The 26,770-nt window shown below is 41.5% G+C and overlaps 1 protein-coding gene across 1 annotated transcript in view; it reads left to right on the top strand.

Annotated features, from left to right (window-relative positions):
• TACR3 (tachykinin receptor 3) overlaps positions 1 to 26,770 on the top strand; it is a 73,165-nt gene that overhangs the window by 11,414 nt on the left and 34,981 nt on the right. Inside the window, exons 2-3 of the mRNA XM_054030171.1 lie at positions 18,640 to 18,828; positions 19,731 to 19,881. Coding sequence (XP_053886146.1) covers positions 18,640 to 18,828; positions 19,731 to 19,881 — 340 coding nt within the window. The remainder of the gene's footprint in view (positions 1 to 18,639; positions 18,829 to 19,730; positions 19,882 to 26,770) is intronic.

Genomic DNA, 26,770 nt, shown 5'->3' with positions numbered 1-26,770 from the left:
AAAAGATAGGATATAATAATTTTGCTGAAATAAGCTATTTATACTAGAAATTTGCCAGAGTAGCAAATTTTTATTGAATCCAGGTTCAGATTTTGCCTGCCCCCAAAGTTTAGGGGGTGATACTTTTATGCCCATCTCTAGCATACATACATAATGAAACATAATATATATATAGTGGAATCAGGCGAGTCAGAAGAAGAATGAGCTCTCCTCAGCCCTTCCAGAGCTGGGAAGGCTGATTCTACCAGACTTTCAACACCACCCTGCTGGGTAGTGTTCCTATTTTAAAAGGAATCTCTTTAATCTGAGGAATTAAATTAAGGCTAAGTAAATACATTACCAAGGACATATTGCAAATCAGAATAGCTTGGAATGAAAGATAAGATCACAGAGGAAACTGCAGCTCTTTAGTGAGGAAAATTGACACTTTTTCATAACTAGCTTCAATTTTCCCTCATCTTTGAGAACTGAGGGTGAGAGAAAGATCACCTTTAGTATCAGAGAGGAAATCTGCTTTATCTGCCAAGGTCTCTGAAAATCAGATTTTCAATCCAATATCAATTTTGCCTAAGATTGCATTATAAAGACTTTTTTGAACTTCTCTGCAATGATTGTCTGAGAAGCAAGGACAGTGTTCTTTGCTTTCACCATAGCATCCGCAAAGCCTCAATCAATTGATTTGTTTGAAGAGGTGAATAGCCTGATTATTCCAACCTTCCTTCATGGTGGGGACTGCGGAAATTTCTAGAAACTTTACAAACACAGAAACTGAAGCCAGGGGTGGGTGCGGTGAACTGCAGCAGCCTGTTTATTAAGTGATGTGTTTAAAACAGGCTTAGGATCAGCCTCTTTTAGACACTGCCTTACTCTCCTTGCCACATTACATTAGCTGTAACCCACAGAGGTACTCCAGCTGGAGCCCCCTCAGAACAAAAGAAAGAGCTGCCCATAGAATGTTTCATGAGGGGCCCTCAACTTAAATATTAACTATCCCACTTGGTCCAGAATAGCCAGGATTTAGTGATCGTCAGGGCAGGCCCATCTATTTACTCAGGCATTTGGGGAAGGAGAGACATGATAGGGGCTGGTGTGTGTGTGTAAGGAAGGAGAATATTATTGGGCTTTTTACTTTGTTTGTTTATTTTTGATTTGGGGGTGGGGAGTAGCTGCTGGCTTTACTTTTGATTGTCATTTTAAATTGGACAAAGAGACCAAGGGCCTGATCCACATCCCACTGAAGCAGTGGAAGAACTCCTGTTGACTCCAGTGGGCAGTAGCCTCACAATATGGGGCCAGATTTTCAGCTGATTTAAATGGAAGAGCTCCATTTACGTTAATGGAGCTGTCCCTACGTACATCAGCTGATGATCTGACCCACTGTTTTAGGTGAAATATTGAAAAAAACACTCCTTTAATGTGTTTTTAACACATCAATTTCATACGTTACAAACCTACAATAAAATGCCTTATAATTTTATGAGTTACATTAAGTAAATTAAATGTTTATATTAGAGAGCTCCTTAATGCCACTCACATGTGCCCAAATACAACTCTAAACAAGGGCTGCTATAAAAAACTGATAGTGTGACTCATTTTCACAGACAAAGAACCAGGTTGCCTTGTGACTGTAACTGGTTAGTATACTGTTCAGGCAACTACTTCTGGAGAGAATATGCAATTGAGAAATTAAAGGAGCCAATGATGAGTTTCAGTAAAAAAGTAAATCATGGACAAAATTCATCCCAGGTGTAACTCCACTCAAGTCAGTGGAGATACACAGAGAAAAATTTAGCCCAGAGTCTTTGGCCTGGGGTTGGAAAATTCAGAATCCATGTTACCAGGGTCCCACCTGCCCAAAGCTGCAACTGTAACTTTTCTTACATCAGGTGGTCTCTAGTGTGGTGGGGGCTCAATGGAAATGTTCACATAGTTTAAAACAGCATTATCCTTTCTTCTAATTTACCATTGGTGATAAAGGAAGATGGCCCTGCCCAGTTTCTGGCCTCTTCCTTCGCTGTGACAAACATCCCTACCATGTGTCCAGGGGAGACATGCATAGAGGAGAACTCACACACCAATCTAGAAGGCATATGGCCCATATGAACTGACAAATTGGAAGTGAGCATCCATATAATTAGGAACGTTTTCACTTCACCTACAAGTTATTGTTCATTTAGGATGGGATTTTCAAAGGCATCAAAAGGAATGACAAAATCCCACTGACTTTCAATGGGAGTTGGGGATCTAACTTAGAGCTGGTTGGGAGAAAACCTGCACCATGAAAAAAAAAATCTATTTTTTTTAATTATATAAAATAAAATTAAAAAATCCAGAGCATCTTCACTTTTCAGTTGCGAAGAAATGTAAAATATTCAGTTATACTCTGAAGTTATACATTGATTTTATGGGTTGAAATCAGACCCGTCAAGCTATTTAAACATATGGTGTTGAAACTTCAGTTGTTATAACAAATTATCACTTAATCCCTTTAAAAGGTATTAGTCATTAGAAATTCTGAAACAAGCAGTTTTGCATATAGAAGAGAGCTTTTCATTTTTAATAGACTCCATGTTGATATCTATCTCTGCCTGAATTCTACTCCTGACAAACCATTTGAGGCATGTATGTGCAAAGAACCCTTGCCCGCTGTTGCTGCCTCCTGCCAAACTCACCTCCAGAAGCTTTCCTGTACTATTACTTTACATGAAATTGGGAGCTACATTCTAGAGCATCACCTATTTCATATGGACACTTTGTCCTTTTATTTCACAGTGTGGAGATCTGAGGTCCAGGGAAGTGTCTATGGACCACAGCTATGTGCACATACCTAAAAATCCTCAGACATGTAGAGGTGCTAGAGCAGGGGTGGGCCACATCTGGGTATGGAAATTGTATAGCGGGCTATGAATGCTCACAAAATTGGGGGTTGGCATGTGGGAGGGGGTGAGGGTTCTGGCTGGGGGTATGGGCTCTGGGGTGGGCCTGGGGATGAGGGGTTGGGAGTGCAGAAAGATACTCCAGGCTGGGACTGAAGGGTTCAGAGGGTGGGAGGGGGGTCAGGGCTGGGGGAGGGGTGCAGGTTCCAGGTGGCGCTTATCTCAAGCAGCTCCCGGAAGCAGCGGCATGTCCCCCGCTCCGGCTCCTACACAGAGGCGCAGCCAGGCAGCTCTGCGCACTGCCCCGTCTGTAGACGCCACCCCCCGCAGCTCCTATTGGCCATGGTTCCTAGTCAATGGGAGCTGTGAGGGCAGCGCTTGGGGTGGGGGCAGCGTGCGGAGCCCCCTGGCTGCCCCATGTGTAGGTACCAGAGGGGGGGACATGCCGCTGCTTCCGGGAGCCACGCGGAGCCACAGCAAGACCCCAACCCCGCTCCCTGGCAGGAGCTTGAGGGCTGGATTAAAATGTCTTGGGGGGGTGGATTCGGCCCCCAGGCTGTAGTTTGCCCACCCTTGTGCTAGAGGTTATGGATGGTTGCAGAAGTAATGTGGTATGTGGTATGCAGGTACCATGAAGATATGCATTCATGTTCATCACCTGTATAGCCACTGCATCTGCTGGATCTGGAAGATATTGGGTCAGGGTGGTGCAGGACATGATGACATGGTCTAAGCATTGCTACCATTGGCAGGGGGAGCTTGAGAAATAGGCGATGGCTGTGGAGGAGCAGGTCAGGGCCATAAAAGATGTGATGCAGAGTTCCTCTTTCTGCACAAGCACAGATGGCTTCCAAAGTTGCAGAACCATCATGGTTCCATTGCACCAGTGTGCATCAGGGACAGTACATTTTATATAGCAACCAGGGAGGTTTGAGCAGGAGCAAGAAAAAAAAGCAAGGTGTGGCTAGTAGGTCTGCAACTATACAAATCTGTTGGCCAAGACCCCTGTGTAGGGTGAATATGGAGGTTGCAACAGCTCCTATGCTCCACAGCCTACCAACAAGGTGGAGAAGGAAGGATTCTTTCCTGTCCACCCTGGCATTAGTGCTCTGTGCCACTTATTTGAACTTGGTATGTGGAAATAGGATTTGGCCCTATTATAGCATTCTTTTAGGAAGACAGGGATATATCCCTAGGACCTGTTCCTGCCCCACTGACAAAATAGCACTGCCTATTGTTGCTTTAGACCAGTGGTTCTCAAACTGTGGGTTGGGAACCCCAAAGTGGGTCGCGACCCTGTTTTAATGGCGTTACCAGGGCTGCCGTTAGACTTGCTGGGGCCTGGGGCCAAAGCCCGAGCCCAAACCCCACCACCCAGGGCCAAAGCTGAAGCCCAAGGGCCTGGGTGGCAGGGCTCAGGTTACAGGCCCCTTGCCTGGGCCTGAAACCCTTGGGCTTTGGCCCTCCCGCCCATGGCAGTGGGGCTCAGGCTTCGGTTCCCCCTCCTGAGTTCATGTAGTAATTTTTGTTGTCTGAAGGGGCTCGCAGTGCAATGAAGTTTGAGAACCCTGCTTTAAACAATGCAAAGTGTATGTCTAAAGCAGCTGAAGAAAAATTAAATTGGGAGCCTAGGTCCCCTCTAAGGTTTGGAAGTAGCAAATGTTGTCACTGTTCAAAAAATTGTAAAAACACACTTTTTGTTTATTTTAAGCCAAATGTTATATGCTGTTTCTCCCATCTGCCCATGGGAAGTCAAAGTTTATGTATAGAAGGAATAGCCACATACAAAACTTTTACATCAATAAATGTGGATGGGGGTAGGAATCAAATTTTAGTTACCTTCCATCATAATTGTATTCATATATGAGTACATAGAAGTAGTACTGTGACTTACATTATCTCCTTTATTGAAATATGTTGTATGCAGAGGAGTTGTGGGGCTGGGACACTGTAGTCAGAGATATTTTGTTGTTAAACTGTAAGAAATATGATAATGGACTTATCTCTTCTGGGATTTTGCAAGAAGACATTTTATTTTAGAGTCTTCTAAAGTGATATTTCCAAAGAGATGGATGGGGAAAGCTGCTGTCTCCCAAACATGCTATTTTCAAGATATAGTTTTTGGGTAATTAATTTTATTTGCCCCTAGTGTAACACAGTTGTACAAAAATATGTAATTGCCTTGATCTCTACACTGATGAAACTAAACAACACAGTTGCTTTGCACTGACTGATGGAATTAATACTAATAATATTGTGCTAGCCCAGGTCACTGCATGCCAGAGACAGACATTGGTATAAAATGTTGTGCGGGGGGTTATAGTTTTTTCCCCTGATTTGCCAATTAGATCAGAGAGCTCAGATGAAAACCAGCTTCTCCCTGTCTGTGTAGCAATTTTATTGCGAGTCTCATGATATTTGGTGTTTTTCTTATAGCCTCTGTCTTGTGATTATATGAGTATCTCAGGTTTCATATAAAATTAAATTTCTAGCCCTAACAATTGCAGAGAAAAACAAATATGTGAGTCCAAATATCAAAAGGCAAAAAACACAAAAGAACATCAAATGTATTTTTTTTGTTGTAAAAATCTCGTGATTTTGGGGAGTGGGAAATAGTGTTCTCTCTCTGACAGCAAGTGGAATAAGCTTCTTCTGATCTTTCCCCTCACATGGTATTTGGGTCAGCCAATCTAAGACACAGGAGAAAGATTGTGTGTCTTACCCTGTGAGCTTTGTGAACTCAGAATGCGCCTGCAAACAGATTCATTGATAACTAGATAGATAGTTTGGGCACAAACAACATTCTTTGTTGTCTTCTTTGTTTTGCATTGAACGAGACTGTTTTGATATCTACTTTATCACATATTGCCAGGAAAGTGAGGCTGCCCCACCACTCTTTCCAGATATATAGACAATGTTTACAATAGTCTCTCCCCTCAAATTTCCCTATCTGAAGCAGGAAATATCTGACAAGTTCAAACCAAATGCTGACCTAAGAAATTCAAATCTGACAGTGTGTCTCAAATTTCATTTTCTCAGTGACTTCACTTACAGTATAATGGTAACAATTACGAGGCTTATTTTGGATTTTCCAAATATTTCACTCCAGGTTGATACATTTCTGTCTTCTTGGAACAAGGATGCAGAATCATGGGGCTTTTCTTCCTGAATACTTTTTTTTCCGGTTCAGTTATGTCCATGTGCTTCTCAAGGATCTGCCAGCCAGAACCTGACACTATGCCACTTTCTGACCATGCACATGTGTGTGATATTTTTGCCTAAAGAAAAGAATATGATTTCAAATGTGAACATTTCCAGTCCTCCTCCTGAAGAAGTAAAGTAACCCCCACACACTCCATGTTTATCTCCTGGTCTATGGTAGATGTTTTCTATTAAACTTGCTTCCACTTTTGGACAGAGATTGAGCCAATTGGTGTCAAAAGTTTGGGTCCTAAATCCATATTTAAGCACCAAAAGAGAAGTAGCCTATATTTCAAAGGTGCTGACCACCTACAGCTGGCATGGATCTCATTGGGATTTGTGGGTACTCTGGTGTAGCAGTAGAGTTCCTGGTCTTCCACAATTACCAGAGAGGACCAAGATATGGTGCATCAGGGAGTTTAAACATAGGAACTTCCGGTTAGGGAGTTCTCTAGGTGCTGCTTAAAGCATGGATCTTTGTGTCTATATCCTTAGACTACATGGTTTCAGAAATGAATGAATCTCTCTCTCTAAAGATGGAGTAAAGGAAAGATGAGACCACCACATTCCAGAGCAGTGAAAATGGAAAATCAAGGAAGAGACTTGTGAAAGCTGCAGCAGGAAGGAGGCAGAATCTTGTCTCAGCACAGCAATGGAGCCCAGAGTACAAATGGCCCTGTGGGAGAAGTCTGATTTTGGCAACTCAAGCAGCTGAGATCCATAGATTTGAACAATTCTAGATGACTTCTGTTTTAACAGAGAAAGCACTAAAATTCAATGTAATGCCCTGATATTTGCCATGGGTGATGCTGCTGCTGATATACTGTGCACGCTGCTCCTCATTGGAGGATCATAATGCCACTATATAAAGCCATGGTGTGCCCACACCTAGAAAACTGCATTCAGTTCTGGTTGCCCAATCTCTAAAAAGGTATATTAGAGTTGGAAAAAGTACAGAGAATGGCAACAAAAATTATTAGGAATAGGGAACAACTTGCATATGAGGAGAGATTAAAAAGACTGTAACTGTTCAGCTTAGAAAAGAGACAACTAAGGGTGGGATATGATAGAAGTCTATAAAATCATGAATGGCATGGAGAAAGTAAAGTAGGAAGGGTTATTTCCCCCTCCCATAACACAAGAACTAGGGGGTCACCTAATGAAATTAACAGGCAGCAGGTTTAACACAAACAAAAAAAAGTACTTCTTCACACAACGCACAATCAACCTGTGGAACTCATTGCCAAGGCACATTGTGAAGATCAAGATATAAGTTGGTTGACAGGGGATAGGTCCATCCTTCATGAACCCATGCTCTAGGTGTCCCTAAGCCTCTGACTGTCAGAAACTGGGACTGGACACTCAATAAAAAAGAATCTGACACATCAGAAAAGGGCAGACAAATAAACAGTGACAAGTTTTTAAAGTGCTTGTACACAAATGCTAGAAGTCTAAATAATAAGATGGGTGAACTAGAGTGCCTTGTGATAAAGGAGGATATTGATATAATAGGCATCACAGAAACCTGGTAGACTGAGAGCAATCAATGGGACACAATCATTCCGGGGTACAAAATATATCGGAAGGACAGAACAGGTCGTGCGGGGCGGGGAGTGGCACTATATGTGAAAGAAAATGTACAATCAAATGAAGTAAAAATCTTAAGCAAATCCACATGTTCCATAGAATCTCTATGGATAGAAAGATGATAAAGTCATTGCGGAGAAACTAAATGGATTCTTTGCTTCAGTCTTCACGGCTGAGGATGTTAGGGAGATTCCCAAACCTGAGCTGGCTTTTGTAGGTGACAAATCTGAGGAACTGTCACGGATTGAAGTGTCACAAGAGGAGGTTTTGGAATTAATTGATAAACTTAACATTAACAAGTCACCGGGACCAGATGGCATTCACCCAAGAGTTCTGAAAGAACTCAAATGTGAAGTTGCGGAACTGTTAACTAAGGTTTGTAACTTGTCCTTTAAATCAGCTTCTGTACCCAATGACTGGAAGTTAGCTAACGTAATGCCAATATTTAAAAAGGGCTCTAGAGATGATCCCGGCAATTACAGACCGGTAAGTCTAATGTCTGTACCAGGCAAATTAGTCGAAACAATAGAATAGAATAAATAGAACAAAAGAATAAAATTGTCCGACACATAGAAAAATATAAACTGTTGAGCATAGTCAACATGGTTTCTGTAAAGGGAAATTGTGTCTTACTAATCTATTAGAATTCTTTGAAGGGGTCAACAAACATGTGGACAAGGGGGAATCCAGTGGACATAGTGTACTTAGATTTCCAGAAAGCCTTTGACAAGGTCCCTCACCAAAGGCTCTTACGTAAATTAAGCTGCCATGGGATAAAAGGGAAGGTCCTTTCATGGATTGAGAACTGGTTAAAAGACAGGGAACAAATGGTAGAAATTAATGGTAAATTCTCAGAATGGAGAGGGGTAACTAGTGGTGTTCCCCAAGGGTCAGTCCTCAGACCGATCCTATTCAACTTATTCATAAATGATCTGGAGAAAGGGATAAACAGTGAGGTGGCAAAGTTTGCAGATGATACTAAACTGCTCAAAATAGTTAAGACCAAAGCAGACTGTGAAGAACTTCAAAAAGATCTCACAAAACTAAGTGATTGGGCAACAAAATGGCAAATGAAATTTAATGTGGATAAATGTAAATTAATTCACATCGGAAAAAATAACCCCAACTATACATACAATATGATGGGGGCTAATTTAGCTACAAGTCAGGAAAAAGATCTTGGAGTCATCGTGGATAGTTCTCTGAAAATGTCCACGCAGTGTGCAGAGGCGGTCAAAAAAGCAAACAGGATGTTAGGAATCATTAAAAAGGGGATAGAGAATAAGACTGAGAATATATTATTGCCCTTATATAAATCGATGGTATGCCCTCATCTCGAATACTGCGTACAGATGTGGTCTCCTCATCTCAAAAAAGATATACTGGCACTAGACAAGGTTAAGAAAAGGGCAACTAAAATTATTAGGGGTTTGGAACGGGTCCCATATGAGGAGAGATTAAAGAGGCTATGACTCTTCAGCTTGGAAAAGAGGAGACTAAGGAGGGGTATGATAGAGGTATATAAAATCATGAGTGATGTGGAGAAAGTGGATAAGGAAAAGTTATTTACTTATTCCCATAATACAAGAACTAGGGGTCATCAAATGAAATTAATAGGCAGCAGGTTTAAAACAAATAAAAAGAAGTTCTTCTTCACGCAGTGCACAGTCAACTTGTGGAACTCCTTACCTGAGGAAGTTGTGAAGGCTAGGGCTATAACAGAGTTTAAAAGAGAACTGGATAAATTCATCGTGGTTAAGTTCACTAATGGCTATTAGCCAGGACGGGTAAGGAATGGTGTCCCTAGCCTCTGTCTGTCAGAGGGTGAGAGGGATGGCAGGAGAGAGATCACTTGATCATTGCCTGTTAGGTTCACTCCCTCTGGGGCACTTGGCATTGGCCACTGTCAGTAGACAGGATACTGGGCTAGATGGACCTTTGGTCTGACCCGGTACGGCCATTCTGATGTTATCTTCTTATGAGGAAAAGATAAAATACTCCAAAGTGAAAGAGGCTTTTGATGCCCATTTCATAGGCAGACAGAATATTACATAGAAAGAGACAAATTTAGTAGGAGGTGCCAGCCACAAGGGAAAAGTCTCAGACTTTTATTACTGCCGTTCATAGTCTTGTTTAATGTTCAAAATATGGAATAAAAGAATTAATAAGAGATACCAGTTTATCAGTACAGCTTCAGTTAGACCCAGCTCTCACACTAGCAAAAGTAAGAATCCAAGAAGATGTAAAGAAACAGCTTTGTCACTTGCATACTAACAATATATGGGAAACTGCTTCAGACAAAAATTAACACAGTAATGAGAAAAAGACCCAAATGTAAAAGGAGCAGTCAGACCAAATTTATACCATAAGAACAGTGCACAACTGGAGAGTGGGAGACCGAAGAAACCTTAATAGGAGGGAAGCTTAGAAAAGCTATAGAAGATGTGGCAAGACACAGCTTGCAACTATGTCCATCTAACAAGGCGGAAGGTAGGAGATGCCACAAAATGGGACACTGTGCAATAGCATGCAGATCGCCAAGAGTAGTGGAAACAATCCAAGAGGGAGTGTTATCAGATAACAAGGAGTGCATACTTCTAGGGTCTATATTCCCAAAAGAACAGAGAACACTGGGTGCACAAGCATGAATATCAATGGTTGAGACTGTAAATTTAAAATGGATACAGGGGCAGCAGTAACTGCATTCCCAAAAAAGATAATACTTGATTCCAGGATGGAGCTCTGAAAAGACCAAATAAGATTCTATTTGGGGCTATGTAATAGGATGCGCTCTGCTCCTGTCTTCTAGCATCACATAAATGACTCTTAACTCCAGTGATTGTGTATCCACACCATGCTGTTTGTTTATGTTCCTTCCACTAACACCTTTATGGTCCTGTGCAGTAATGCTGTGTAGTGTCCCCTGTGTTTCCAGCCCTTTTCCTAGGGCCCGAGAGGACCAGAGATCTCCCTTTCCAGAGATGTCATTGAGACTGGGTTTAGCAAGCCTAGTTCTTCTCTCCCTCACTTCCTTCCTGTGCCCTTCTTATCAGTCTTGAGCTGATGGGCTAATTGGTTCTTTAACTCACCCAGCCTCCTCAATTAATTAGATAATTAGCTTCAATTACCCCAGTCAGCCTTCTCCAGAGGAACTAATTGGGGTCAGGGTGCAATCTCACTTGCTAACTGTCACCAGCTAGTAACATTATATTGAATGTTTGTGGCCAGTGCCGTGGGAAACTGGAGAAAGGACGGAAAGTTCTTCAACAAGTAATATGTAATATAAAGATAGACAACTCCTCTACTAGGATTACCAGCAGTACAAGGACTACACCTAGCAGAGAAACTGGAATGCATTAATGGCAGAAAGTAAGCTATGCAGGAGATGTATTCTCACATCTTCACAGGGCTCGGATAGCTGTCAAGGGAATACAAAATAAAACTGGTGCCATCAACAACTCCCTTTGCTCTTACAGCCCCATGGCACATTCCTATACCCTTGCTAGGGAAAGTCAAAGAAGAATTAAAGAGAATAGAAGACATGGGGGTTATTTCCCAGAAAGAAGAACCCACAGATTGGTGTGCAGGGGTGGTTATAGTATCAAAGCCCAATGGCAAAATCCAGATTTGTGTAGCCCTTACACAACCTAGTAAAAGCATGTGCAAAAAAAGATGCACACTTCCCACAGTGGATCAGATATTAGCTCAGTTATCAGAAGCCAAAGTCTTCTCAAAATTAGATGGTACCCCTAGCAAATCCCTCTTGCTAAAGAACCTATGCCATTAACTAGGCATTAACCTATGCCAGCACCTCCCTATTTGGAAGGTACTGTTTCAGTCATCTTCCATTTGGCATACCTTCAGGACAGAGGAAAAGCACTACCTGATCTGAGACCCAGGAACAGGGTTTGGCTCAAAAGCTCTCAAACATTTGGAACTATTCAGAACTTACCGGAAACTCCCAGATCCTACCTAGTGGAGACTCCAAAGAGGACTTCTCTGGCAAAATCAGGTTCATCTTCAATATTTTCCAACACAACAAAGAGAGGATCTGGGTCCTGTGAGTATTTGTCAGGAAGTGAGCCCCCTCCACAGAGAACACCGTGCTCAAACTCAACAGAAGTGAGAACACACTCTGGAAGACTGATCAAACCTCCTCAAAGACTTGATCCTTAGAATACTGCTCAGTACTATTTAAATACAATTGATAAGAGGACATAATTGTGTAAATAGTTTTAAGGAATTTGTAGTTTATTTTGAACTGTTGTGTGTATATACATGGCTTTATAATTATATTTTAATATTTTATTATAAATAAATGGAGATGAATGTTTATAGAGTTTCTGGTCCTCCAGAGTTACCAGAGAGGATCAGGATGCATTGGCAGCAGGGAGCTTAATAAATGTAGGAATTCCAGGCTAGGACATCCTCTAGTTGCTGTTTAAAACATGGCTCTTTGTGTTTATGTCCTCCCACTACAGGTGCTCATCATCTTTGAAAGTCAGGCTGCTTATAATTTGTACTTTGTTACTTGTCTGGTACAGTCATCCTACTCTAGGACATCAAGCAGAACTACATAAATGTGTGCACTTACAGACATTAACAATCATTTGAATCATTCTGAGAACGCCACTGTCATGGAGAGAGGCTCCTTTTTTTGTTTACATTTCATGGTCTCACTTTATACTAAGGGTACATCTGTAAATAATTTTAAAGGGTTAATAGAAATTCATAGATGTTTGCTCAGTTGTTATAGAATATTGAGTCTAACCAGTAACTAAACAGCTTATGACCAGATAAAATACTTTCGACTGACTTTCTGTAATTTATCAGTTAAATGATTCAGTAATGTTTTAAGCATGTATTAACCCTTTATAAATGATCACTTAACATAAAGTGTGACCCTTTTATACTAGCTCATTCATATGATGAAAGATTTTGAAGTGTATTTCAAAGCCGTTTTAGAGTCTTTTAAGTTGGGCTCCCAAAATCATCAGATACTTTTGATAATTTTGGCCATAAAAACCAGGCAGCGACAGTAGTTCAACATCCAAGGGCAAAGTCCTGGAAACCCTTATTCATGTGGGTAGTCCTTGCTCACTAGAGTAGTCCCATGAAATCAATTATGCTAAATTGCTTGAGTATGGATTACTCTCATGAGCAAAGGTTTGCAGGGCAAGGGTTGCATGTGTCTGTTGTAGGTGGACATAAAAGAACGCAAAGGTTAAGGAGTTATTTTGGTCATTTAGAAAATGTCTTAGAAACCTCCAGGTTGCTAGCTTGTGTTGCTATTCCCAGGCATCCCATGGAGGATTCTTTACTGCAGTGTTTTTAATTAGGTCCATCCACAATTAGGATTCTTGCCCTTCTATCCTTGAATTTCTTAATTACCAGTCAATCCAAATACCATACCAATGCAGTAGACAATATTGGGTAACCAATCACAGCTTTGAGGAAAGGAGTCTGTGCACTGTGAAGAACTGTAGGGTCTCTGCTGCAGATGAACCTCTTTTTATGCAAACTTCATAATTTTCTTCTAATCTCTTTCCTCTATCAGCATCCCAGTTACCTGATCCAATTTATGCTGAGTAGGTTAATTTCCCCACACACACATACATCAGTTTACAAGCAAACTGTAAGTAAGCTAGACAAATCATTTAGCACTTTTAATGGATTCCAACTGTGACTGCAGATGGGTGTTTGTAAAATTCAATTTGGAACTTGGCATTGCTTTTACATGTATGTATTTTTACTGCAATTGTCCAAATAATGTGTTAAATGCAGGAAAATTGCTCTCTATTTACTAACTCACAGTTTGCAGTCCCCCATGCATCTTAGCTGCCTTTTTTCCCCCCTTCCTCTGAAGGGTCTATTACTCTTAACTGGACTGAATTATGCTTTTTCTGTGATGTGGGATGGCATTTAGCTTGTTTTAGACATACACATTTCCTGGTTCTCTGACATTGTGGGATATAAGAAAAAAAGTATTTACTCAATTGTTTCACAATTTTAAAAATATGTGCTAAGGAGACTTAGCACTAGTCATTTGAAAGCAAACTGATTTTTCCTTTTCACACAAGTGAAATCAAAATAAGGCTGAGCTATTGAGAGCCTACTATGTGAACATAACACCTGCAGATCTGGGACTGAATTGTTGGTCCTATAGTTCCAGACATACTATACAGGCAGGGCCGGCTCTAGGCACCAGCAAAACAAGTTGGTGCTTGGGGCGGCACATTTTTAGGGGCGGCATGGCCGGTGCCAGAATGCCGCCCCTGCCGCCCCTAAAAATGTGCCCCGGCCGCCCTAGCTCACCTCTGCTGCTGACGGTACGCGAAACAGCTGATTTGCACGCCGCTGCTCGCCCTCCCTCCCAGGCTCTCAAACCTGGAAGGGAGGGGGAGATCCTGAGCAGCCGCAGCGCGCGAAACAGCTGATTCGCGCGCCGCTGCTCACCCTCCCTCCCAGGCTCTCAAACTTGGAAGGGAGGGGGAGACTCCGAGTAGCCGCGGCGTGCACGCCGCTTCTCCCCCTCCCTCCTAGGCTTGAGAGCCTGGGGGGAGGAGGCAGGGCTGGGGATTTGGGGAAGGGGCGGAGTTGAGGCGGAGCCGGGGGGTGGGGTAAGAAAAAAATGGGGGGGGGCGCCAAAATTGATTTTGCTTGGGGCGGCAAAAATCCTAGAGCCGGCCCTGTATACAGGACTTTAAACACATGAGTCAATGGAAAATGTACATTATGGATCATCTATAGAAGGATTTTATATTATTTGTGAGCAGTAACAAGCCAATAAAGTGCAACACTCACACAACTACAGAGTGTATCTGATTTTGCTCCCACTGAAGTCAATGACTAAAACCTCTCATTAATGTTATTTGAGTCAGGACTGGACCTTTAATGATTCCTGAGGAGTGAGACAGATTTTCCTGATTTAGGGGACTAAAAAGCAAGTACCATACAGTAAATCCTGGAGCTTGGCCAGACAAACTGAGCAAACCTGAAGGAAACAAGATTTGTCTCTCTTTTGAGCACAGCAGATAAGATCAGTCCTGAAGGAGAAGGAGTCCAGTGACTTTGAAAACCATTACACATCAGGTATTGTGATGCCTGTTCCAGCTCCGATTAAATCAGTGGAAAGACTACCATTAACTTTAATAGGAGTTGGGTCAGTCTAAACTGATACCTAGAAAAATTTTCAGTAGGCATATGATTGCTCTAATATGGTCACAACAACCCAAATAGCAAAGTTTAATGATGAAAGTTAAGAATTAACTGCCACCTAAAGATTCTTAAAATCAGAAATCTAAATTCAGAACTCAATGCAGAGGATGAATAATTCACAAGACATTCTTGCAGGTGATGACTTAATTGAATTTTTTTTTTTGAATACACATATTTACTTGTCATCAGTTCTTAGCTGTATTTACATATATCCATTTCTAGATATGTATATCCTATCTTGTAATTACTTTCCAAGTGTTGATTTGGTGTTTATGCTGGATGGGATAATAACAGTTTTCAACTGGCTGTTATGATGAACAAGCATAGAGTTAATTTTTTTGCACTAAATCTTTTCTGTTGATTTGCATTTCTGATTCACAAACACACACATCCCATTTATTTTTGTTGAATTAGTCATTTGCGGCATGACTTTTCAGAAGCACAGAATATCTGCTTGTTGCCACTGGTGCCAAAAGTCTTTTGAGGTCCAATCTGGAACCAAATGACGTCAGTGAGAATTTTTTGCCCTTGACTTCAGCAGGAGCAAGATTGGACATTCTATGGCTCCAATTCTATATTCACTGCATATCAACAGGCCTGTTGCTTGGAGCCCTGCTGAAGTAAATTGGCCTCTGCATGGACACAGCAGTCCCCCCCGCACAGCCAATTGAAGAATCAAGGCTTATACTTGCGTGACTACATTGCACTCCGTTGGCTGGTTGCAGCTTAGTGTATATCTAAGAATCCTTCTGTTGCTGATAGCTAACATAGATTTTCCCTTAAGTCAAAATGTCAGAGCTCTTTACAGGTTTCACCCCCGGCTCTGCATGTGTGTAGTTCATGTAATTTGTAGTGCTAGAAACTACTGCAAAATTATTAGTGGCCTCATTCTGAGAGGTACTGAGCACCTGTTACTCTCACTGACTTCAGTGGGATTTGCTAGTACTCGGTACATCTGAAAATTAGGTTGGGACAGTACATAGGGTAGAAAGAGAAAGAACGAACAAACTGATGAGTAGGCAGATGCTAGGGGTGTTCACTGGAGGAGAGAGAGGAGAACACCATAATAAATCCCTAGCCATAAATTTGCTGCTGACTTAGTATTTAACTTTGTGACTGGTAAACCAGTGAAACCTGAACAGACATGTCTTCTTCTTAAGAGTTCAAAAACAGCTAATGATGAATGATCCATATTCCTCTGGGTTTTCTTTTCCCCTTAAGAGGCTATGCTTAATATTTTCATAACAGATAAATACTATGTGGAAGTGAGCATAACCTTTAGTGTTGTTAGTCTACTTGTGATTTGCAATTTACACAACAACTGCAGTTGTTGGTGGGGGAAAAGCAATAGTTTACAAAACCCAATAGAAAACATCAGTAATTAGGGATCAGAGAGCTGGCCAAAACTACAAATTTCCAGTTCCAGGGAAATTTGGAAGCTTGGTTTTGTTCTGATTTGGACTGAAACAAAAAAAAATAATAATTTCCCATGAACCCAAAAAAGTTTCATTTCAGGAACACTGACACATGGTAGTTCTAAAACAAAATATGCTCCTTGGGATCATAGGAGCTGCTGACTCGAATAGATAAGAATGTCAATTTTAAGCAGCAGCTGCTGGGGTTCTGAGGGTTTGCAGCTCTGGGGCAGCCCTACTATGCAGACTGCCCTGTGCCAGGGACTCCAGGGCTTCCAAAATCCCAGGGCTGCCTGTTTAAGAGTCAGGCAACACAGGGAACCAGCTGGTCCAGGAGCCTCATAGCCCTGGGGTTTCCAGAACCAGGGCAGGGTTGCCCCACAGCCACAGATCTGGATGCTCATCCCAGCGTTCCCAGGCTCACAGCTCCATGGCAGGGAGTTTAGAAGCTCTGATAGCCTCCATGGTTCCAGGCTTCCCATTTCAAGGCTTTGAAAACTTTAGAGTGTCAGATCAAATAAACGTACTCAGTAAGTCTATTCACAAAAAAGAAATACTTCTTTAAAAGACAGTGTTGGCCCATGCCTTGCAACATACTAATTAATAATGAAAACCAACCTTTGTGAATCAGTCTTTTAATTTACCAGTGTTGGTAAATGAAATGGGGGGAGGATGATCAGGGAATTTAGTGAAGAAGGTGTTCATTTGGAACTCAATTTAGAGATCAAAGCAGAGTTATGCAGTGATATGTAAAAGCACATTAAATATACAATTATGGACAGGAGGTTCTGGTTCTGCATTTGCTTTTTCCATCAAGACAGAGATCAAAAGACAGAAAGATTAAGTTAATTTTCACTTTTTAAAATCACACCTCTCTCCAGACCCCCTGCGCCTTCCATCATGTTCTTTATTTTGTGTCCTCCTGAAGAGACTGGAATTACTGAAGGGCTGTCTTTTCCTATTTTTTGATAGTTTTCTATGAGGTACCACCTTAAACGTATAGCCAACACAGTTACAGGAGAGCCAGATAGATGCTATTCTGCCTCAAGCATCACTATCAAAATCGCAAGCGGTTGCAATCATCTTAGCCACACATTTCTACTAGTGCCTTCATCTTTTGTGTTGTTTGGGGAGGGGTGCAACAAGGAGATAAAGTTCCTCTCACCATCCTCCCACCTTGCAGGGACCAGTCACAGTCTGGCCTTGTTTGTATTGCTGATTGCGTGAATCTGAAGGAAATGTATGCCTACTTAATAAAATGCATGGGTATGTATCAGTTTCTCTAGATACAGGGCAACTCTTAAAGTAGACTTTAGCCATATGCTAGTCTGGGACACCAATGTAACTTTTACAATGTGATTGTTAACTTTAAATTTAACAACAAATCTGTTGTTTGCAGCAAACAATTACTGAAGCATCCTATCTTGATCACCAGCCAAATGTGGTTTGTTATATTACTACAGGTATTTGTGTGAGACCACTGTTGTATTAATGTAGATGGAATATACAGGCCAAAGTGTTAACATAACCCAATCACTGTCCAACATTAAACAATATAAAATAAGGTTTAGGGTTTGGTATAAAAAGTCCTCAACCTTCGTACCATGGTAGGCACACTGTTAAAACTCCTTTAACCTTTTACTAGATACAGAAAAGTAGGGAAAACTGTTAAAGTATTTGGAACATAAAATGTTCATTTTAACAACTTTCCTTATTCCCTTTAGCTGGAGATTAAAAAAACAAAAACAAAAAACCATCTTCTTTGCCATGGTTTTAGCTTAGTGGTTCTCCCCCAACCTCATTCTTAGTTACAGAACGTGTGTTCTTGTAGTGTATGTCTATGCTGCAATTAGACACGCATGACTGGCCCATGCCAGCTGATTCAGGCTACATGGCTATTTAACTGCAGTGTCGACTTTTGGGCTCGGGCTGCAGCCCAAGCTCTGGGACCCTCCTACCACACAGGGTCCTAGAGCCTGGGCTCCAGCCCTAGCCCAAATGTCTACACTGCAATTAAATAACCCCTTAGCCCAAGCCCTATGAGCCTGAGTCCGCAGGCACAGGCCAGCCAGGGGGGATTAATTGCAGTGTAGACATACAGTAAGACCCTGAACCAACTTCCATTCAAGCAAATGGAGGGGGGGGGGAAACACCTCCCACTGACTTTAATGGGAACTGGGTCAGGTCACTGATCATTTGAAGAATATAATGCCATTGGGCCTTCCCAAGACAAGAAAATAACTATCTTCTTTTCACTCCTTTGCACAAGCTGGTTTGCTACAGGAACACAGTCATCACTGAAGATTTCTCACATGAAGGATTTTTGTTTGTTTTTTATACAGATACATGGCCATTATCGATCCCCTGAAGCCCAGACTGTCTGCAACTGTAACGAAGGTGGTCATTGGCGGTATATGGATTTTGGCTTTCCTTCTTGCATTTCCCCAGTGCCTCTACTCCATAACCAAAGTGATGCCTGGAAGAACTCTTTGCTATGTAGCATGGCCAGGTGGTCCAAAACAGCACTTTACGTAAGCTTTTCTGCTTTTAAACTCAGGCATGGCTAGATCTAAACTGCAGGCTTATTTTAATTTTGCAGAGGGACGGCAAGAATAACTTGCAGGCCAAGAAACCAAGCCCTGTACCTATCCCATACTCACAGTGTGGGTCACAGAGACTTTCAGCCATATCCTCATCCGGTGTAAATTAACATAGTGCTACAGAAGACAATGGAGTTACACTGATTTACACCACCTAAGGACCTAGCCGTTAATCTGCATGAGTTTGGGATGGTGCATTACTTATGAGTGACAAATTTATACGGAAGTAGATCTTCTTTCCATTTATCTGTCAAGACCAAAGTTAAAATTCTGTGTTTGCTCTTCGATAGCAGTTCACTACACTGCCACAAAAACTAGGACTTACGTTATATAGGTTTTGGAGGCCTCCCCATGCACTGCAGGATGAATGACAAAGTCTGTACTTTGATATCAATAGTTGAAGATGCCAGTTTTTCAAATATTTTGATTTTAAAAGTTGTTTATGGGTACAGTACTTTATTGTGCAATATTTGGCTACCCAGAAAACTGGGTCTCAGTAACACTGTTTTACAGTGTTGTAACGTCACTGATTTCAATGAGTAACTCCTGATTAATAGCAGTATGCGTTCAGAATCAGAACTATAGGTTTTAATAATGAATTCAGATCTTAAACAGTTTTCTGTCTGCTTTTAATGCAGTTTACTTAAGACTTTCATGACTGACAGTAAAAAAAAAATACTTTGCCAAATCCCCAGCTGGTGTAAATAGGCACCATCTGAGACGCTGATCCTTTAGGTAGAGAAAATGTCTTGTTTATTTCTCAAACATTCAGAAAATTCTATCTGAATAGTCCCTCTCAAAGCATTTATCAGTTCAATGCTCTTTTATTGCAGGTATCATGTCATTGTGATTGTATTAGTGTACTGCTTTCCACTGCTTGTCATGGGTATCACTTATACCATAGTTGGAATTACCCTTTGGGGAGGAGAGATTCCAGGTGACACATCTGACAAATACCACGAGCAGCTCAAAGCTAAGAGAAAGGTACTGTTCCATTAAACCTTGCTAAGTACATTTATATTGATTTTTTTCCTGCTGAAATCACTAGCAATTATGTTGTAAAGTATTGGAAGTGTTTTATTTCAGACAGAATGGCATTTGAGACAGTTATAAAAGAACTCTCAATTAAAATCGCAATTGATTTTGACAAGGGTTTTTTTTTTCCGGTGTGGTGGTTGTTCAAACAAATGATGTAAATGTTTGGATTTTAACTCTACTCCAATTCTAGGGGGCTCTGAGTAACATTTAGTCAGGCATACAATTGTGTGCTTGAGATGTGAAACAGAAGGACTGCCTTATTAACAGAACTAAAGTGATGATCCTGGAACTTTGGGTTCAGCTTTGTCTGTTCTCTGAACAGTAGCTCTTTATTGACCTGATCCAAATCCAGCGGAAGTCAATGAGAATCTTTCTATGACTTAATAGGTTTTCGATCTGGCCTATTTCAATACACAGATAAGAGCTGCTTTACCTATTCATCTAATGAAGGCTATACATTAGAAATTAGCACCTTTTATAGTGAGAATCAACAAACTGATACTTTCAATTATTTTTTCAATGTATTTCATTAGTTGTAATTACACCTCTACCTTGATATAACGCTGTCCTCGGGAGCCAAAAAATCTTACCACGTTATAGGTGAAACTGCGTTATATCGAACTTGCTTTGATCCGCTGGAGTGCACGTGCCTCCCCCGCCCCCCCAGAGCACTGCTTTACCACATTAAATCAGAATTCGTGTTATATCGGATCGCATTATATCAGGGTATAGGTGTATTTGTATAATCAATATTTCAGCTTATATGTTGTTAGTGAACCATTTACTTTGACAATTTGCTCAGTAGTTGTGCAATTGGTCACATGGATCAGGTTGTATTGTTTCTGCTTCTTAAATGGACGACAGAACATTCTAAGTAGGATAGTAACCGAATAAATAAGCCCTTCTGTTATTCATTTTCAGATAAAGAATTATTTGTGCTAAAATTCTTTAAAATGGATTTGTAAACATTGGGCCCAATGCTGGAACCCTAACTTGCTTTGGTGAGCACATACTCAATTAGTCTGACTGGTCATCCCAAAGTTATCCCAACATTCGTGAATAATGAACATAATCCCATGAGTCATAACAAACTGAACAGAATACTAATGTGGTTCCTATTTTCAAGAAAGGGAAAAAAAGTGATCCGGGTAACTACAGGCCTGTTAGTTTAACATCTGTAGTGTGCAAGGTGCTGGAGAAAATTCTGAAAGAGAAAGTAGTTAAGGACCTCGAGGTTAATGGCAAGTGCGATAAATTACAACATGGTTTTACGAAGGGCAGATCGTGCCAAACGAATCTGATCTCCTTCTTCGAGAAAGTAACGGACTTATTAGATAAGGGAAATGTGGTGGACCTAATATACCTACATTTCAGTAAAGCGTTTGATACTGTACCCCATGAGGAATTATTGGTTAAACTGGAAAAGATGGGGATCCATATGAAAATTCAGAGGTGGATAAGGAATTGGTTAATGGGGAGAATGCAGCGGGTAGTATTGAAGGGTGAACTGTCAAGTTGGAGGGAGGTTACCAGTGGAGTTCCTCAGGGTTCGGTTTTGGGACCCATTTTATTTAATCTATTTATAACTGACCTCGGAACCGATTGCAGGAGTGGACTGATAAAGTTTGCGGATGATACAAAGGTGGAAGGCGTTGCCAATTCGGAGGAGGATAGGGATATTCTGCAGGGAGACTTGAATGAGCTTGTGAATTGGAGTATCAGAAATAGGATGAAATTTAATAGTGAAAAGTGTAAGGTGATGCATTTAGGGATGACTAACAACAATTTTAGCTACAAGCTGGGGACGCATTGGTTAGAAGTAACGGAAGAGGAGAAGGACCTAGGGGTTCTTGTAGACCGCAGGATGACTATGAGTCGACAATGTGACGTGGCGGTGAAAAAAGCCAATGCGGTCTTGGGATGCATTAGGTGAGGTATATCTAGTAGGGATAAGGAGGTGCTGCTCCCGTTGTATAAGGCGTTGGTGAGACCTCATTTAGAGTACTGTGTGCAGTTCTGGTCTCCCATGTTTAAAAAAGATGAACTTAAATTGGAACGGGTGCAGAGAAGGGCCACTAGGATGATCAGAGGAATGGAAAACCTGTCGTATGAAAGGAGACTGGAGGAGCTCGGGTTGTTTAGTCTGACAAAACGAAGGTTGAGGGGGGATATGATTGCTCTCTTTAAATATATCAGAGGGATAAATACAAGGGAGGGAGAGGAATTATTCCAGCTTAGTACTAATGTGGACACGAGAACGAATGGATATAAACTGGCCGTGGGGAAGTTTAGGCTTGAAATTAGACGAAGGTTTCTGACCGTCAGAGGGGTGAAATATTGGAACGACCTTCCGAGGGAAACGGTGGGGGCGAGGGACCTGTCTGGTTTTAAGATTAAGTTAGACAAGTTTATGGAGGGAATGGTTTAATGGTAAAACATATTAGCTGAGGAATACCAAGCAATGGTAGGTAAACAGTATAATGGCTAACAAGGGTCAGGCTGGAGACTCTTGCCTACATGCTCGGGGTCTTACTGATCGCCATATTTGGGGTCGGGAAGGAATTTTCCTCCAGGGTAGATTGGCTGGGGCCCTGGAGGTTTTTCGCCTTCCTCCGCAGCATGGGGCAGGGATCTCTAGCAGGAGGGTTCTCTGCCAATTGAAGTCACTAAGACACAGGATTTGGGGACTTCATCAGCAGAGTCAAGGAAAGGGTAGGGACAGTTTTGTGGCCTGCAGCATGCAGGGGGTCAGACCAGATGATCATAGTGGTCCCTTCTGACCTTAAAGTCTATGAGTCTATGAAATACTCATGAATCAGTTATTCCAACTCTCCCACCAGCTCTCCATTACAATTAAAATTCATGTAGGAGGACATCACCAAATTCTGCTTGCTACTAGTGTTACAGTGTTGTGTCTTACGGTACGTCTATACTTACCTTCAGGTTCGGCGGTAAGCAATCGATCTTCTGGGATCGATTTATCGCGTCTTATCTAGACGCGATAAATCGAGCCCAGAAGTGCTCACCGTCGACATTGGTACTCCTGCTCCGCAAGAGGAGTGCACGGAGTCGATGGGGGAGTCTGCCTGCCGCGTGTGGACCTTGTAGTTCGAACTAAGATACTTCGACTTCAGCTACGTTATTCACGTAGCTGAAGTTGCGTAGCTTAGTTCGAACTGGGGGGTTAGTGTGGACCAGCCCTTAGACAGCCGTGACCTTGGAATACAAAAATCATGTTAATGTAAATCACTATCAGCCTTAATTAAACCCATCCATACTGGCTGGCCATCTACATATAAAACTCTGGCTTGCTACCACTCCACAATAGTGGGGGGGGGAAACTCCCAAAGTCCAATGCAATATGCATTAAATCATAGGATGGATTCTTTGGTGCTTCAGTTGTTTCAAAAACATATAAAGGAACATAGAAGGAGGTTCTCCCAGACAATACAAGTGATCACAGTCTTAGAATAGAGGACCTAGGAAGGAAGAGATCAAGGCTCCCAAGGGTGTTTCTGAGCCCAGGATACATCATATAGCCCTGAGTTCCTCTTTAAATTCATGTATTGGTAGCACAGCTGTGTCTCAGGGGATAGGGTGACCATACACCTCTTTTTGGCCAGGACAGTCCCTTTTTTAAGCCCTATCCCGGCCCTCCCAACCTTTTTGATAAAACTGGGCATTTGTCCTGTTTGCTCTTGTCAGCTTGATCAACTGGCAAGAGCAAATGGGACAAATTCACACTTTTGTCAAAAAGTGGGGTGCAGAGGAACATGCTGGGGGGCGAGAGACAATGCCAGGCCCAACACCACTCAGGGCAGGAGGTGGGAAGGGCCCCAGGTGAGTGACTTGGGCCAGCCCCACCTGGGGGGATGGGGGAAGGCTCAGGCTAGCAATATGTGGTGTCCTGTTTTCCCTTTGGGAAATATAGTCACCCTACAGATGGACTAACGCAATGTCTTCTTTGTATAGGTTGCAACAACCAGTTTCATTCACCCAAGTCCTGGATGCTTAAGGAAGTTTAGGCTACCACCTGCAAGTTGGACCCATGTCCTTAATAACTAGTAAAATCCAGTGTGGAGAACATTGGAAAGGACTTTGAACAGCTCCTTTCTGGAGGGCAAAGTGCCAGCATCTCTTAAAAAGCAATTGTTAGGCCCTGCTCAAGCAACCATCTTTTAACAGACTCTTATACCAGTTATTACCTTAACTCTATTCTTGTGGGTGGGAGGGGGGGGGGGCGCGCGGGAGGTGTGGTAATTTTAAACTAAGTGAAAACTGACATGCAATTATCAAGGAAATCTGGAAAATGTACTTAATTATATTTTCCCCCAAGAAGCAAATGCTTTAGATTTATTTCAAGGAATATAAAAAGCATTTCCATAGTGCTCTATTTAGATCTTTAACGGGGTCCTTATCTCCCATAGGATCGGGAATAAATCTGCCATTCATAATATCACCCATCCAAAAACAGGTTTCCTATGTTTACAAAATGAACTTTATTACAAAACCCTAGCAGCGGAAACTCTTTGGTGGGCAATTATCGGGCTTATTACCTATACCTCCTCATTAGGTCAGAAAAAGAAACCATGAATGGTGCCAAGGGTTTGACAGTGAAGATAAACTGAGAAATGACTCTGTGTAACGAATGCAGTTTGCAAAAGGGAGTTTGATAAAGTGGGAAGGCTTGGTTCCCCTAGTTCAGGAGCTTGTTTCCTGAATGTTTCCTTCCAAAGAAATTCAGCACATTTGATAGTAGTGGCTAAATGAAATGAACAGTTTATGTTGAACACTAGAAGGCTTTGAAGAGAGTAGTTACCATTTACTTTGTGTTGCTAATAGTCCAACTAAATCCCTTCAATCCTTTAAAACAATGGCCATTTAGGACTTTAAATATACACAAGAGACAAGAAATGCCTCATTAATTAAAGGCTTTTTAACATGCTGGCAAGCCCCTGTTTTCATTATGCCTCTCCATATTATCTCTCTGCCTACAATGGGCATGTACTGGAATTCATGCTTTGGAAATGTACAATAAGAGGATTAATAGTGCATGGGACGTAAAGTAACTGCATCAGCAGTGTTATTAGTGGAACCCTTAGACAGCTCTTCAGTTACACTTTTGAGGTCTTAAGTATGATTTGTGAGGCAACTGGTATTTGGAAAGATGAATTTGTAATTGTCACTCAAAAAGGCAAATTAATAGATCAGGCTCCAAATTAGGTTCTTATTTGTTCTTCCTGCAAAACTCAATATAAAAAAGCTACAGCTCTGCCTTTATTCAAATGAAGAGAGACTTGGCTAGTTACCTAAACACATGGAGGGCCTGCGCTGATTGCATTTTATTATGAAGGGTAAATATACAACAACACTAGGGGAGTTTGACATTATGCAGTGAGGTATAGATTATTGGGAATGGTGGTCAAAGCATATAAAATGCTAACAGTTAATGAACATCACATGTAAGACTTCTAAAGAAGTCATTAGAAGTTTGCAAAGACAGTGGTTAACACCTAAACAACATATCAAGTTATCAACAGCTTTGAAGACATTCCCATTTTCTGTATATATGCAGCACTGCAACACACCCACATTCTTCTCAAAGTAACTTCCAAATTATATGGAATTCAAGGAAGATCGCCTTACATCTAAAGATGAGTAAAACCATTCCTGGTATTTTGGAGGGCCCCAGCTTTGCAGCATTTCAAAAGTTCAGGACAATATGGGTGAATTTTAGAGAGTATCAGTTTCCAAGAGAGATAGAAGAAGATCCACCACCCACATGATGCTCCAGATTAACCTGTAGACCCCCCCCCCACACACACACACTCCCCCAGCTGCAGCAGTACCTGCCCCAGTATATGCTCAAAACTTGAACTAAGCCCTGCCCTGATATTAGGAACTGATTTTTGTCTTGGATTCCCCACACTCTCCATTTGTGAATCTCTCAGCTTCCTGTTTCAGCCAGGGCTAGGAGGAAAGGACAGAAATATCCCAACAGAAGCTATTGTTGCATTATTTCTGGTCAAGCCAAGACCAGAAATTAATGGAAATCGGGTGAGAGATTTTTTTGCTAACATATACAGGTCTGCAGGATACCGCTACATATACATTTGAACTTTTGGATGCTTCCCTGAATCTAATTCAGTGGCCAACCTCTTTGAGGTTTACCCAACACCAATCTGAACTTTAGAACAAGAACAAGACTGAGACTTGGGAGATATTTTTCCTTCTTATTAAAATCTTTGCCATGAGAATTGACTCATGTTTCTCAGCTGTGCTCTCATTCTATAATCATTTTCACGAGGAAACAATTTCCATGCCCAATTGCCTGTAGATGAGAAACTTTGAATAAGTGTATAAATATGGGGAACTATTAAGTGTTAGAATCACCCTAGCATTAAAATGCACATTCATCCCTAGCTTTTCAACCACTACAGTGTTCTTTATTTTATTTGTTCATCAATTCCAATTCCCCTTCTAACTTTACAGAGACTGTAAAAAGGGAATAGCCAACATATACTGTAAAGGTCAAAGTAATAGCTTGCTTCTATCTGTTCTGTGAGAGATGATCGTAATACAATTCTGGTACAACATTTTTGTGACAAAGATTGTTTTGATAAGATGAAGTAAGAGTCTTGGGCCAATGACTAGACCAAGAATAGGAAATTCTATTCTTTAACCCTCTGCATTTTTCATCTTTTCTCTAACTTTATCTTTACCTATTAATTTTATGCTAACGATACTCCACTGTGTGTGTGTTTTTTGACAATTTTCATGACTCCAACACTTGACTCTGTCCACATTCGGTCTTCTCTTGACGCTGTCAACATGC

Source organism: Malaclemys terrapin, chromosome 5 (genome assembly GCF_027887155.1).
Source record: "Malaclemys terrapin pileata isolate rMalTer1 chromosome 5, rMalTer1.hap1, whole genome shotgun sequence".
NCBI classification, from domain to species: Eukaryota; Metazoa; Chordata; order Testudines; family Emydidae; genus Malaclemys; species Malaclemys terrapin.
This window is presented reverse-complemented; position numbering and strand designations above follow the sequence as displayed.